We start from the raw sequence: 15,262 nt of genomic DNA, 5'->3' as shown, positions 1-15,262 counted from the left end.
AAAGCCAACAGAAAATTTGGGTCTTTTGAGCACAAGCTGCCTATTCTCCTTGTGTAGTTCCCTGTGATAAATGCTGTACATTTTTTCACCACAATCTGGTGTCAGTAAATTGGCTGGCTGTGTGATGGGTGAGCAGAACTGAGTTCAGTTCAGGAACGTAACCTAAATATCTGGCAGTAGGGACATAATTGCTCTGTGTCTATCTAGAAGGAAATGCTCCAAAATACTGGCATGGTTATGGGTGATTTTTATTTTCAGCTTTATACTTGTCTTCATTTTTCCAATTTTCATAGTGTGTGTGTGTGTGTGTGTATGTGTAGCTTTTATAATTGTGGAAACATTTTTAAAAAAGTTCTTAGGGGTACTGCTGTTTCCATTATTTTGTGCCTTCAATTTATAGTCTTGTATGAGAGATTTATTTCAGAAATGATTTGTTTCCTGCAATGCTTCCTTCTTTTGAATATAATCTTATCGATATACTGATCCTATTCTTTTTCTTTTCGTTAGGAAACTCAAGAGTCAAATTAGAAACTTAAGCACAGCATCTATATTGAGTTTAATTTTGAAATTTTTATATTCTTCTTTTCTTAAGACCTAGTTTTTTATTTGTGTATTTCCAAACAGAGTCTGTTGTGGTAAGCCTTCTCAAACTCTTTGGTGAGTAAACATAAAGGTGTGAATGGTGATAGAATCCTGCTATTTTCAACAGGAAGGGTACTTGAATGAAAGCAGTGGTCTAGCAGGGTTAGGGTGCCACAACTACTTAAGCTCTGTCCACCCACCCCTTCCAAGGGAGTAAACGTGGAATAATGGTCACATGGATTGAATTACAACCTGCACTAAATTGTCACATCAGAGAGTCTTCTCTTCCGCTTTCAGATCTCCTCTCACCCCTCCTGGGGGCAGATACAACACTGAACTCCGATGTTGGGTCCAGAAAATTGTTTCCGTCCTACAGGTTTTCAGAAACAGATTCACAGACATAGAAAACACACTTATGTTTACCAGGGCGGAAGACGGTGGGAAGGTTTAAATGGGGAGTTTGAGATTTGTAGATAATAATATATATAAAATAGATAAAAAGCAAGTTCATACTGTATAGCACAGGGAACTATATTCAATATCTTATAGTAACTTATAGTGAAAAAGAATATGAAAATGAATACATGTATGTTCATGTATGACTGAAGCATTATGCTATACACCAGAAATTGACACAACATTGTAAACTGACTATACTTCAATTAAAAAAAAATATATATATACAAATAAAAAAATCCTACAGGTTTTGCCTGAGCAGTCTCTTTTACATTTTTTAATTTTTTTATTTTTTGGAGTGTGTGTGGCATTTTTATTGAAGTGCAGTCGATTTACAATGTTGTGTTAATTTCTGATGTACAGCATAGTGATTCATTTGTATATACAACAATGACTCTTGAAATACTTATGTCCAGGCTCTGATCTCCTTCTGGCCTTCTTTCAGATCCTGAAGATGACATATCCATACACACACATGCCTCATCTCCCTGTATTTCTCCCCACGCCCCTGCAAAGAGTCCAAATCCACAGCACTCCACCATCGTGTAAATACCTAAATCCACAAGCACAGACACTTCCATTCACCTTGGAGATTGTGGTCCCTGAAAATTATTCCTGAGGTAATTAGATATAAGGGTGAAGATTCATCTTTATTAGAAAAATTGGAAAAATTGGGTGAGGGATAAATTACCCCATTCTACTGTACTTCCTAGGCTCCTCGGCATCCTAGATCTTGGTCGCCACCCCTTCCCCCCTCCCCCCCAGGTCATATCCATACATTAGGCCTTAGTTAATCTTTCAGGAAACAGTGGGTGCCAGAGCTGAAGCCAAGGATGAGATTAACATCTGTATGTTCCTGTCTTTATGAAAGTAGCATTTTGCATATTCCAAGTCCTGTTAGTTGATCTGTGTGGTTTAGAAGCCTGTTCCCCCCTACCCCATGCCATCTTTGTAATGTAGAATTCTTGAAATAGGGTTTAGACCACACAGGCAGCCCTCAATGGACAGACAGGTTAAAGTCCAACAAATGACTTTATACACTGGTTTGAGGTTTCCTACAAAAGCATTGTCTTACAGGATATTTGCGTCTGGCTAGTCTGCTTATAATGTGCCTGACATACCACACATTTTCATAAAAAATAGTTTGAAACAATGTTGGGAATGAGTAAACCAGGAAAGGAATAGTTTGAATAAGACTTAAAAAAATATAACTTTATATATATACACACACATATATATACATATATACATATATATATATATATATACACATATATACATATATATACACATATATAAAAAGTTGATCTTTTCCAAAGAAGATTTACTTGGAGAAAAATGAGCAGGTAACTGGAGACATTTAATGGAGCTTCCAAAGAGAGCTCTGAGCATTCAGAAGTTATTGGCAGGGTTCTTTTGCTCCTTCTGATGTGTTTTTCATTTTGAATATTGAAAGAAACCGAGGGTTTTATTATGTCTAGTTTCACTTCAAAAAATGTCTTACATGTTTCGTGATACAGAAGACTGGCCATCCGTGCACTTGAACTAGCCCAGCATGGTCAGCATTTGTGTTATAGTTGTTGTTACTGGTATTTGTACAACCAATGAAGCCGAAAAAGAGAAACAGGAACAGGGTTTCTAAAGGGATCTTAGAAAAATGTAGTAGGTAAGAGGAAGAGGAAACGTTTAAAGGGATCTGGTGAGGACTGAAAAAGACCTCATAGGAGGTGAGGTAAAATGGATGCTTTAGGAGAGAGGGCTCGGGGTGAGGGGGTGGTGACAGGGTTTGTCCATGGCTCCCTAAGGGGGCTTTAGATGCTGGCTTCCAGTTGTCCTGTCACAGTTATGGGGTTCACAGAACCCAGGGAGTCAAAAATGGAATGACTTTTACATTTCTAAAATTGAGCCTAAGAAAACCTTTTTTGACTAATGGCAGATAAACTTTTTCCAGATGTTTTCAAATATTCTCTGCCCAACCCAGTGATTTTTTTTTTTTAGTCAAATTGGAGTATTAATCTCTCTGTCTCCATTTGTTTTGCAAATACCATCTAGGTATTTTCTTTCAATTCTTTCACCCACCCCACTGCCCCCTGCATCATTGCCTGACGGACAGGATTTTGTTTTTGTGATGGACCTTGAATGTGAGCCAGATCAGGTCTGGGATGTGTGTGCACGGTGTGAGGCACGCATGTGGGGTGGCCCGGAGGGAACACTGCCTCTCATCTTATAGGCATGGGTGATGTGAGAGAGACTGTTAATTGTTTGCCAACATCAGTATCCCTTGATTTTCAGTTGGATACAAGTCCACTTTGAATAAAGACCTACAGTCGCAGTCAGCTGTAGCATATGAGAAGTGTACAACATTCAAATTGTCTTCTTCCTTCTCCATTTTCTCTAGCTGGAATTCTGACATGATAATGAACCACCCTGGACCCAGAGGGGAGGATTACGCCCAGGGATGGTGGTGCTGAGATAGAAGGTTCCTAGACAACTTTATGGGGCAGGACAACCACAGCAGATCTAAACTGCTTACCCCTGACTGTTTCACGATAGAAAAATAAAATCTGCTTTGTTTAAGCCATTCTAAATTTGAGGTATTGTTACAGTAGCTCAACATCTAGCCAACCTAGCATGTGGTGGAAGGAGGGGAGGCCAATCAAAGTGACTCGATGTTACACATCACATAGAAACTTGATCAGTAGGTGCCAAGAACTGTGTTGAATGGTGGATGGATGTGGACTGTAAGGAAATTCCCAGAGGCAGCATACTGTCTCTGTTGATGCTCAAGAAGTAGCTGAGGCTTTAAAGAACATATTAAAAGTATGGGATTTCCATGCAACGTGATACTTGGAAGTGCACTGGGGATAAGAACTATTGCTGATCACTGCAGTTCAATGAACGACTTAATACAGTCCACGGAAGGAATGATGAAGAAGCCATCCCAGTACTCTTTGGCTGACCTTCAAATCAATTTGAGGTTTAGCATCCCATGTTTGTGGAATTCAGATCTTAAGGAGGACAGATTAATGAACATACTTGCTGTCTGTTTAAAACAATATAACCTGTGTAAATCAACTATACTTCAATTAAAAGAAAAAAAGAATATAGCCTAGAGCAGAGAAATTCTTCAGTTAGGAAGAGAAAGCAAAGTGTTTGTACTTTGCAAATTCACAGACACACTTTTAAGCAAACAGGCTGGACTCTTAGCTATGCAAACAGCAGACACAAAGGAGAGTAGTCCAGCTAGATTTCTACTTCCCAGAGTCCACAGAAATGATGAGGTAGCATTTGGTAGGTGGCATTTGGTTTGGAAACAGAGGCTGTCAGAATTTCATCGTGCCCTTGGACTTGTATGGTAATTCTGCTCCTTCCGACAACACCTAGGCTGTGTGTACAGTATAGAAAGTTAAATTCTCCAACCAGAGATGAAGCACACCCTTTGCTCAGAGCTGGATGTGTTCTTTAATCAAATGAGATCGTTAAAGCCACCTACACCATGACTGATGTGAGAGTTTTGGCCAGTGCCCTGGGATGGGCTGGGGATGTGCCCAGCACCCTCTCACTCAGTATGCATCCGGAAGCGCTCCCTTCCTTTCAGCCCAGAGAGAGGCTGTGTCTGGGGAGGGGTGGGAGAGTCTGTGTTGTCTAGGAAGCACAGGGATGCATATCAATCACTCTGTTTGTTGGGTGGCACAGACACACTGCCCTTTTATCCCATCTAGGATGCGGAATCTGTTACAACAGAGATGCTGCTCTTACTTACAGTAATAACTCATGTTTGTGAAGTACTTAAGAATTTACAAAGTCCTCTAAGTTATTTGTTTTTACATTGCTAGGAACCACATTTAGAGGGCGATTTTGAGCCTGGTGTTTACCATCTTCCAGCCACATCCTTCTACCTGACTCAACAAACACGTGTGAAACTTATCTCCTGAACCTGTAAAGCAGTGGGCTCAGGGAGTCCCTCAGCTGGAAACTCCCTGGCTTTTTCCTGGTGATAACTTCGGATGCTGCCACCATCCAAAGCATTGGGGACCCCTCTTGATGACACAAGTTCTCTTCACAAGTATTTCTCTATATACACTCCCAACCCTGTTGGTTGTTTAAAATGGACTTTTTATGTAGAAAGTTCAGATTTTTGAAGAGCACCCCAAATATAGGCAGGTCTGTTATGATAGGGTGTTTGTTTCTGTCATTCATTTCATTTTGCCTTAGCTTAACCCACTTTTGAGAAAATTGTATGTTGTTAGAACATGTCACTTCTCAGTGTTTGTTTGTTTGTTTTTTTGCATCAATTAATGTCACCAAGGTTGCAGAGGAAACAAAATCCTTTTTATCTATGGTGACCAGGTCTCTCCCTGAGTCTCAGGACAGGTTGTACCTCCAGCAGACTCTTGATGACTCTCTGGATTCCAGTTTGTTGATCACAAACCACAAGGCTTCGAGTGAGCATTCCAAATTGCTGCTCTTTCTCTGTTACATCCAGGGATCTGGGAGCCCATCTACCCCGAACAAACCTTCATTTTTATGGTTTCACCTGTTCCCAACACTGTCTCGGTTAGTCAGTATACATGCTCCTCACCGAGCTTACGTACCCAAGTGTCTTATTGGTATATCTGCCTGTCCATACACCTGGGCAAGGTGTTCATCAGCTTTTGCTTAATGCAAATGCTCACTGTGAGCATTTCAACTTCCGGTTTCTATCGTGTTACTTCTCTGCATGGAGACTGATAAAATGCGTGTGTGCGACACAGCCCCCGACACCAGCATCCCTAGCACTTCCCCCGCTCCTACCCTCCACGCTGGTCCTGGCCCCACTCACCAGCCATCGAGGAGACGACCACAATGCTCCCATTGCTCTGCTTCAGCATGGGCAAGGCGGCCACGCTCAGGACCACGTAACTGAGGAAGTTGACTTCCATGATTCTACGCACGAGCTGGATGTCATCACTAAATAGATCCACAGGAGTGCTGGTGATGTGGTTGAGAATCAGCATGTCGAGTCCCCCTGCAAGAGATGGCGGGGTGGAGAGAAACCATCTGAGGCTGATACCTCCACACCGCCGCCCCCACTGAAATCTCCCTGGTGATCCCTAGGGCAAAGTCCAGAAGAGGAGACAAGAGATGCTGTCTCACCCATGAGCTTTCCAGCTTTGGCAACGAATTGCTCTGCGAAGGTCATGTTCTCCATGGTGCCAGCAACGTAGTGTGCCGAGGCTGCTCCGAGCTCCAGGCAGTGGGACACAACCTGCAGGGGCACAGCGGCGACCATGGCAGTCTCGGCTGCAGACCTTTGGGCAGCAGTCTCTGATGTGATGGGGGTTAAATGAGAGGTTGCTCAAGGCCCTATTTTGATAAGAAGAGATGTGTGTGTGTGTGTGTGTGTGTGTGTGTGTGTTGTTAAATACAACTTGACACAATATGTGTCCTCTGTTTGAAATACTACCTGGAACAAGGTAGGGTACAAATGGATAAATCACTGTGCTGGGGTTTAAGTCCATGATTTGTGCTCAGGAGTTTCTGTGAACGGATTTTTTTCTGAACACATTATTGCTACGGATGCTAGTTTCTGTGTGGGGAGCCCTAGACTTGTGAATATTTGTATATGCTTGGGTTTGTGAGTCTGATTGTAGAGGAAGGTATGAGTCTGCATGGGTACAAGGATATGGATTCATGAGTAGGTACTAGATGTTGGTATCTGAGCACGTGTGTCTATGTCTGTGACTCCATGTGGAAATATGCATGAAGAGGCATGTCTGTGAGTGTATATAGCCCAAGAATTTTGTGTCTATATATGTGTGCATAAGAATGAATACTTAAATACATGTTTTTATATTCCTGTGGGTGTTTGGGTACTTAAATCCTGTGTGTGTGTGTGTGCGCGCATCTGGGTATGACTGTGCCGGCTTCTGTGTGTTGGCATATATATATGTATATATAAGAACACATCTGGGCACGTGAGGGTACATACAGCTGTGGGCATAGGACCCTCACCTTCTTTAGACCTTCTTCTGACCTCGCTGTCACTGCCACATGGGCTCCCATCTTCGCCAGGTGGTAGGCCATCTCTCTTCCGATCCCCTTGCTGGCCCCCGTGACAATCACTTTCTTTCCTTGAAGCATCTCTGGGAAACCCCCAAAGGAAGTGAGGACCACGCGTGGCAGCACCATTCCTCCTCCCACTCCGGAGGTGGGCAGCCTTATCTCAATGTCTAAACGTTATGAGCCCAGATCAATTTATCTCAAACTGCATGAATCAATGAAGGAACAATTCAAGTCTTTCATAAGCATTCTCTGAAATGGGGGTTGGTGTTGGTTGCTCAAAACCTTTAAAAAAAAAAAAACCCTATGGACAGAGGATTCAGCTAAAACCCTGGAGTTCCAGATATTTCTCTACTCATCCAGTTGCTCAATTGAAATAAAATTCAAAGGTCATCAAAACACATGTGCTCACAGAGATTCCAGGGATTTTCTCTCACTTCTATTTAGTCATCAAGTCCAGAACTCTTTCTTGTTTCCCACTTACCCGTCTCCACAGAGCCCAATTATCTGGTTAAGCTGTGAATTTTGGAATTACCCTCATTTTTGTAGGGGATCTGGAATCACTTGCGGTTAAGGGTGCCCCATAAAACACAGACTGTTTGGTCATCTTCTAGCTACATGCCTACCCCGCCCCACACCCCTGTTACCCAGCTTGTGGCTGGGGGACAGAGAAACACAGTCTTACCTCAGGGTCCCCTCTTGGGCAGCAACTCTGGGGATCAAGAACTCATTTTGGTCCTCAGAAGCCCTCTAGACATCCCTGAGTTTTGAAATCTGTTTCACCAAAATTAGGCACATTGGTACTCACCTGGTCTGAATTCCTCATTCGCAGAATAGAAGTAGTAGGCCAAGATGATCCCCAGAACGGGGAGGAGATATTTTTTCATAAAAGCCATCAGAGAGGGACCTGGCCCGAGGAGCCCTGTAGGACACACAGAGAGAACCTACAGAGCTTTCTACAACCTCCTCGGCAGGCGGCAGCCTCTGAATTGTGACATCAGGGACGGGGGAGGCTGGAGTAGGCTTAGGCAGCGCTAGCCAATTTCCCTGTCAGAGCTGCGATTGGCTTTGGGTGGGATCCCACTTGTCCCTGGCAGCCTGCATGGTGGATTTCATAATGGACAATGTTTACTCCATTTCATTGAGCAAGAAGAGACTTCCAGATGGCCAAGTTCATGACTGTACAGGACTGGATTCCTGAGCATCCCTACCCCGAGCCCATCCTCCTCCTAACGCCGTTTACGCCAGGAATCAACGGCCTTTCAAAAGTGGGGTATATCAAAGGTGGAGAGAAAGTGTGTGCGGGGCTTCTGGGGAAGTGTGAGTAATAGCAGAGCGAGCCAAAGTCAAGCAAATCTCACACTCAGCCCCACCTCCCAGTCGGAAGCAATTAAAAATAATAGCACAAAACAGAAAAATAAGCTTAAGAAAAAAAAAAGCACAACTTGGGGGGGAAAAAAGAAAACAAACAAGCCTCTAAGCCCCACACTCAAATTCAATGAACAATATTACAGCATCAAAGGGGACTGCAAGGCGGCCAGAAAGCTGATGGTGGGAAATCCATGCATGGTCGAGACTCTCAGACAAGTGCAACGGAATGTACGCTTCTTACTTTAGCAGCAAATAAAGAACAAATAATGAGTGCCAAGAAGAAAAGGCATGAAGCTATTAAACTAGGTCTTATAAAGGCTATAGAGGACCAAGAAACATGGAGGCAATGGTAGGAAGAGGGGGTCTGATGCGAAAAAAAAAAAAAAAAGGAACAAATACCATTGAAACAAAACTAGCCTGAAAAGCCCTCATCCAGCTAAAAATTGATCTAGTAACAATAAAAGGACTGGGGTCGGGGAGAAACCCCTATTAATTTAGAATTTATTGCAGAAATACAGAAATAACCACCTTGCTATGTCTGTAGCAAGAATTCATTTAGGAACAGCCCTCAAAGAAAATTTAAGATATATTATCATTCAGTTTTTCAACTTAGAAGCAACTAACTGAAGTATAAACATTACCCTGTCACAGAGCAAATCCAGAATTCTACAAGTTACCAAAGGAGCCGAGAAAGCCATTTACATGTAGTGATAAGAGTGAGGATCAATGCACTGAAGGAGGACCTTGGATTGAAGGTGGGGGTTGGAGGATTCACACAAGATTAAGAGAAACTGAATTATGACTCCAAGTCTGGTATCTGGAAACCCTCACTGAATTTTCACTTCAGAACAAGGGAAAATAATTTAAGACCCAAAGGAGATGAAATAATTTGTCAACAAAGGCCCACAGCTGTGAAGTTCACTTCCAGAAGACAGTGGAGATTTGAGAACAGTTGAGGACTCGATGGAGGACAAAATAGGAAAAAAAAAAAAAAATTAAAAAAATAATCAAGTGGAAAATTACATTATATTGTGTCAGAACTGCAAAGTGCAAATGCACTGTTTTATAAAGGACTTTATGCTACCAAGCTGTGTTACACACTAGACTCTAGAGGAAAAGGAATTTCAGTTTTATTTTCTTCATAGTATACTGCTAGTAGCAAACAAATAAGAACCAGGGAAAAATTGCTTTCAAATACGATGATGCTAAAATGATAGGAAGATGATCAGACCAGGGAAGGGAAGTTTCTTGTCCGACAGAAAAGAATTTTAAAATACCCTACAGAAAATATAAATTAAAAAAAGGCAAAAATAACAGCGAGCCGGATGAACTGCAGGTGATAAACGCATTGACCGATGCTGATTGCTGGCTGAATTAAAAAATGAAGTCCAGCCTTAGGCTGCCTCAAAAGACACATTTAAACACAGACACATGAAAAAAAAAAGGAAAAAGCCCCACAAGCAGATTAATAATGAGATGGCCAAATAGCTGTCATGCTGGGGACTAGGGATAGAGAGCGAGCATCCAATAAAATAATTTTCATGGACTTCGATGAAACAATTTTTAATCAGTGAAATGTGTTAACGAGAGATGAAACCAATGTGCAATGGCAGATGACACATTCCATCTTAGCCGTTCTGAAGAGTTTCGGTCTCAGGATCCCTTTACAGTCTTAAACGTTACTGAGGATCTCAAAGTATTTTTGCATATGTGGTTTCACCCATTGATATTGGTACTGATGTATAAGGAATTAAGACTGAGAAAAAAATTGTTTAACCCAAGAATACAGAAGCATCCATGTATTAGCTTTGTATTATTACACAACCTGTAGGCTGGGGAAACTCATGAGAGGATGAGAAGGAAAAAGGGTGAATGATGTTTTAATATGATTATGGAAATAGTTTTGACCTTCTAAACTCCTAAGAGGGTCTTGGGGACCCATGGGGACCACACTTGGACTACATCATGTAGTTACCGTGGGTCCCCTGTACGTCTGTATTTACACGCCTGGTTCTCTCATTACCTTGTAAACTCCTGGAGCGCATGCACTATGTCTTTTTCATCTTTGTCTCTCTCCGTCCCTCTCGCCTTGCTCCAAAATAGGCATTCAGTGAACTTGTGCTGTTTCAGGGTTTCTGAGGCACTGCAGCCATGAGAAAATTGCTGTCTTTCTGGAGCCTGTTTTAATCCAGGGAGGTTGCTGGGATTTAGCGTTCTGTCCAGAACCGATCAACCCCTGCCCCCTAATTCTCTTCTAGTGGTGCTCAACAAATTGGAAAAGAGAAAAAAAAGGCAAAAGGGAATTTGAGTGTTTCACCTAGCATTTGTCTCCAGTCAGATTTTCACCAATCAAATAACGTTCCTTTTGCTGCCATAGCGACAAAGCAAGCTGCGCATTCCTTCACGCCACCCCTCCTTTGTAAAGCACTGACCATCTATGTTTTAGAGGAGGCTCTCAGTGAAATGCCTTCCACGTGACCTGGCCATTTCAAAACCCCACAGAGAATGGGTCCCTCTCAGCTGGAGGTGCGTGTCTCTCCGACTTGACCACCCCCACCTATGTAAACGGGGTCAAACAAAGCAAGAAGGGGAGAAGAGGGCAGGGAGTTGAATGGGAAAGGGCCTCTGCGGGATGGGTCAGATCTGGGAGGACTACCAGGAGGTGGCAAACATGTGAGGAGAAGGAGATGGGCAGGTAAGAAAGGCTTCAGAGAAGAGGTTAACCTTGAGCCATATTGGAACAAGAGCGGGAATGCTCTTGGCAAAGGCAGAAGGGTGAGAGTGAGCACTGAGTTGGGTTCCAGGAGTGTGCAGGGGAGAGGGGAGCGTTGGTTTGTAGAACATTCCATGCAGAAGAATGCCAAAGGGGAATTCCTGTGCGTCTGGCATAAAGTGGAGGTCATGAAAGGAGCACCTGTCATTTTGGAGGCAGCGGAGGCTGGAGTGCTTTTGGGGACGGCTTGGTGGCTTTGTTAAGGAAGCGGCCTCTTACTTGTGAAAAGGAATCCTGCCCATGGAACAGTGGGCCAGCTTTGGAGGTGGGTGAACCCTCTGTGTTGGGAGGTGCTCTCTTCCTTCGGAAAGCAGTCCTGACAGGTCGAGATGGAAGGGATCTTAGCAGAATGTGAGAATGCATGGAAGTCTCCCCTTCCCTCACCCCTCCCACCCCACCCCCTTCCCCATCCAATTCCTCAGGTCTGATTTTTTATGATCTCCTAAGTCTGTGTCATGTTTGCCAAAATCTGTTGTTAGCTATGGAAATAACCATCATTTTACATCATTTTGTCTAATAACATGGACTCCTCCCCTCCCCACCCCTTCTTCTCTCTCCCCTTTATGTCTAACAAGAGGAGAAGTCTTATTTGTCAGCCCTTCTGCAGGACCCTATTCCTAATGGACAGGCTTGTATTTTCCAACTAATGGAAGCTCAGATGCAGGAAAATGAATGAGAGATGGGAAAATCTGCCCTGTGTCTGCCATCCTGTCCCCACCAGTCACATATAGTCTGTGGTGGGGGGACTGGTGCGGCCAACTGCTTGGAATCTGTTTCCCTGGGAGAGCCAAGAGCCTCTTGGTAAAGAATAAGTCCCCTAATGAGAGCCAGAGCCTGGCTGGTCCCTGCCCCTCAGTGGGGGTGGGGCAGAGACAATTCCAAACATGCCGTACTTGCAGTTTTCAGGTTTTCCCCTGGCCTGTCTCTTGTGGACTTGCATTGGAGCTCTAAGTAGCCACGTGTAGTAACTGAAAAAGTTATTCTCTGGAAAGTTTGGTGAAACACGGGTAGCACCAGGGAGCCATGAGAGGCCCATAAAGGGGAGAGGACTGACTCCAGCAAAGCCACCACGTAGCTGCGGCCATCTGGAGTTTTTTTCCTTGGTTGTTCTGTTCAGCCTTCAGGGAGCACGTGAGGTTGGGACAGCAGCCTCCGCTTGGTGTTATTCTAGGGTGCCAGTGACTTTGCATTCGAGGGAAGCCACCTCCCTTTGGAGGAAGTAGGGTTGCCACGTTTACTAAATAGAAAGACAGGACACTCAGTTAAAGTTGAATTGCAGATAAACAATAAATACCTTTTTTAGGAGATAGATAATCTCAACTATTGCATGGGCTATACTTATACTAAAACATTATTCACCGTTTATCTGAAATTCAGATTTAGCTGAGTGTCCTGTGTTTTATCTGGCAATCCTAGGAGTGGCATGGAACCTTGGGAACACTGGAAAACTGCGCCTTAGGTGTGCACAAAGCATTTTTGGCCATGGCTACTGATAGAGACGAGACCACCTTGTCTACCTTTACTACAGTGGAACCCAGCCACCTGGCCACAGACAGCCCCCAAAAGGCCCTCAGTAGGAAAGAAGGAAAAAGGTACATGCCACAAGGTGGCTGAGTGATTTCATCTCCCAGCATTTATTTAGGTCTTTCTATAGGTCAGGTCCTATGATCTATTAAAAAACCCAAACCCAAAAAACAGTAAAATGCTTTCCAAGCCCTAGAAGGAGGGAGATATATGACATTTCAATAAATGAAATGTATGAAGTGTTACCAGCACTAAGATGGAAGTCTGTGGTGAGGATGGAAAGAAGGAAATAGCCCTTTCCACGTGGGGGATGGGCAGGTAGGAAAGGCTTCAGAGAAGAGGTTAACCTTAAGCCATATTGGAACAAGAGTGGGAATGCCCCTGGCAAATGCAGAAGGGTAAGAGTGAGCACTGAGTTGGGTTCCAGGAGTGTGCAGGGGAGAGGGGAGGGTTGGTTTTAGAACGTTCCATGCAGAGGAAGCTGTGTGAGAAAATAGAAGGAGGTGTGGAAGAGAGTGACATGTTTGGGAAACTGCAAACAATTCCATATGGCAGGATGACTGAATTTCCAGGGATGGGGTTCCATGGGGAGAAACCAGCCTGGAGAAGTCAGCAGGAACCACATCCTTGAGGACCCTGTACTTCAAGACATGAAACCTCTGCACCCTGTGGTCTCCTCATCCCCATCCCAGGACTCTGCCTGTTCCCTGGCCCTTTGTACTCCCTCATGACCTTACGCTGAAAGTTCTGGGTCCCCTGTCCTCTTCAGGCTCATCAGTCCAGCCCCACTCCATCCATCAACACCTCACTCTCCCCGGGGCTGTGCTGGATGTGGCCTTGACCGCTGTCAGCTTGCAGCTCTGGACCTGTGCCCAGCGATGTTTCTTGGGCTCCCCCCACCCACACCCAGCTAGATTTTCCTCCCATGTGCTCCGCTTCTTGGTTGTATTTACTTACCTGACTTCTCAGGAGCCCCTTCCACTCCTGCCCCTCTCTCCCTTTCCAAAGCATCTTCTTCCCTTGGATTCTGTCCGTATATATTCTCTGGGCTTTCTTCCTATTCCTCTGACTGCTGCTTCTTGTGTTCTTTATACACTCTCTCTACCTTTTGGATTCCTTGAATGTTGGACTTGGCTTTCATTCCGTCCTCACTATTTCCTTCTCTCTCTGTCTTTTGTGTGTGGCTTCTCCCACTCTCATGACTCCACTTGCTATCTTTATGCTGATGAGTCTTAAAAACCTCTATCCTGTGCCGCATTGTCTCCTAAGCTTCTGGAAGTCTAACCACCTGTTTCGTCTCACCACTCTACCCCCATTCCTTCTTATCCTTCAGATTCTACCCTTCAGAGTGTCCCTTGGACACCTAAGGTGCTCCCCAAACACCGGTTATTTCTCTTGTCAGAGCTCCCATCCCTTTGTCTTCGTAGTTGCTCATTTGTCTGTTTTCCCCTTACATGCAGCTCTGGGAGGGCTGAGACCTGGTCTACGTCCAGTATATCCCCAGTGCTTAGCACTGTGCTTGGCACACGGTAGGTACTCAAAAAGAATTTTCCGAGTGTTTAATGGAAAGTGACTCCTATACATACAGACAAAGATGTCTGCTAGGTATTTGAAGGTCAGGAGAAAGGTCTAGGCTAGAGATACAGATTGGGGAGAATTAAATCATATTCTTTCAAGTTCAAACCATAGGAGTGGATGACAACCCCAGGGAGAGGACGAAGGGCACTGTGGGACATTACAGAAGAGGAGAGCTGGTGGAGGGGAGCAGAGGGGAAGCAGGGAGCAGAAAGACCAGAGAGAACAGAGAACCTGGGGCCGGGGTAGGACGGTACTCTCAGTGAGATGCCAGAGGTCACAGCTTTGAAGCTTCTGTGAGGTTGAGGAGGATGACAAGTGGCAAAAACACTTTGGGTCTGGATATAGGAATCACTGGAGTCCTGTTAGAGAGTTCTGAAAGCACTAAAGCCGGAATGCTGTGGCTTGCAGAGTGCTGGACATGAGGAAAGAAAATGTTTAGTGTGAGTGTGGGGAAGCGGGGACTTTTGAGGAGCTCTGGAGGGCGGCAGATGGGAAGGAGGGTTCTGATTTTTTAGGATAGCAATGAGTTAAATTTTCATCCCCGTTTTTGAGCATTTTCTCTGTGCCAGATACTGTGCTGGGTTCAGCATGTTTTCAGCTTGTGGGAAAAATCCAACAAAGTTCATAGACAGCATTGCTGGAGGGGCATGATTTAGGGGTCTGAGGATCTGGCACGTGACTCCAGAAAAGGAGAATGGAGGACGTAAAGTGAGGGTGGATATGGAGCCCTTGTCCTCTGCTTCCAATTCAGTGAGTTTTATAGCTTAGTGAGTTTCCTTCGATTTTTTTTTTAAACTGAAGTATAGTCAGTTACAATGTGTCAATTTCTGGTGTACAGCACAATGTTTCAGTCATACATATTCATACATATATTCCTTTTCATATTCTTTGATTTTTGAGAGGCAGATGGGTGTGGCTTCCCTGTCTGTCCATCTC

The 15,262-nt window shown here is 44.1% G+C and overlaps 2 protein-coding genes across 8 annotated transcripts in view; one reads left to right on the top strand and one right to left on the bottom strand.

The window, feature by feature from the left end:
• Nucleotides 1–15,262, top strand: part of LAMB3 (laminin subunit beta 3) — a 143,771-nt gene that overhangs the window by 54,073 nt on the left and 74,436 nt on the right. The window lies entirely within an intron of this gene.
• Nucleotides 1–15,262, bottom strand: part of HSD11B1 (hydroxysteroid 11-beta dehydrogenase 1) — a 34,615-nt gene that overhangs the window by 13,580 nt on the left and 5,773 nt on the right. The window contains exons 1-5 of one of the 3 annotated variants that reach the window (XM_064477152.1): nt 10,475–10,511; nt 7,889–8,002; nt 7,033–7,163; nt 6,175–6,286; nt 5,861–6,046 (exon numbers count right to left, since the gene is read on the bottom strand). In XM_064477152.1, the coding sequence (XP_064333222.1) occupies nt 5,861–6,046; nt 6,175–6,286; nt 7,033–7,163; nt 7,889–8,002; nt 10,475–10,496 (565 nt within the window). In that variant the 5' untranslated portion in view covers nt 10,497–10,511. Of the gene's footprint in view, nt 1–5,860; nt 6,047–6,174; nt 6,287–7,032; nt 7,164–7,888; nt 8,025–10,474; nt 10,512–15,262 lie in introns of those variants that run through there. The other 2 variants (XM_010992153.3, XM_064477153.1) reach the window with 2 other exon arrangements.

The sequence above is a fragment of the Camelus dromedarius genome, chromosome 21, assembly GCF_036321535.1.
Source record: "Camelus dromedarius isolate mCamDro1 chromosome 21, mCamDro1.pat, whole genome shotgun sequence".
In the NCBI taxonomy this organism is placed as follows: domain Eukaryota; kingdom Metazoa; phylum Chordata; class Mammalia; order Artiodactyla; family Camelidae; genus Camelus; species Camelus dromedarius.
The sequence above is the reverse complement of the archived record's forward strand: the minus strand, read 5'-3'. Positions and strand labels throughout refer to the sequence as shown.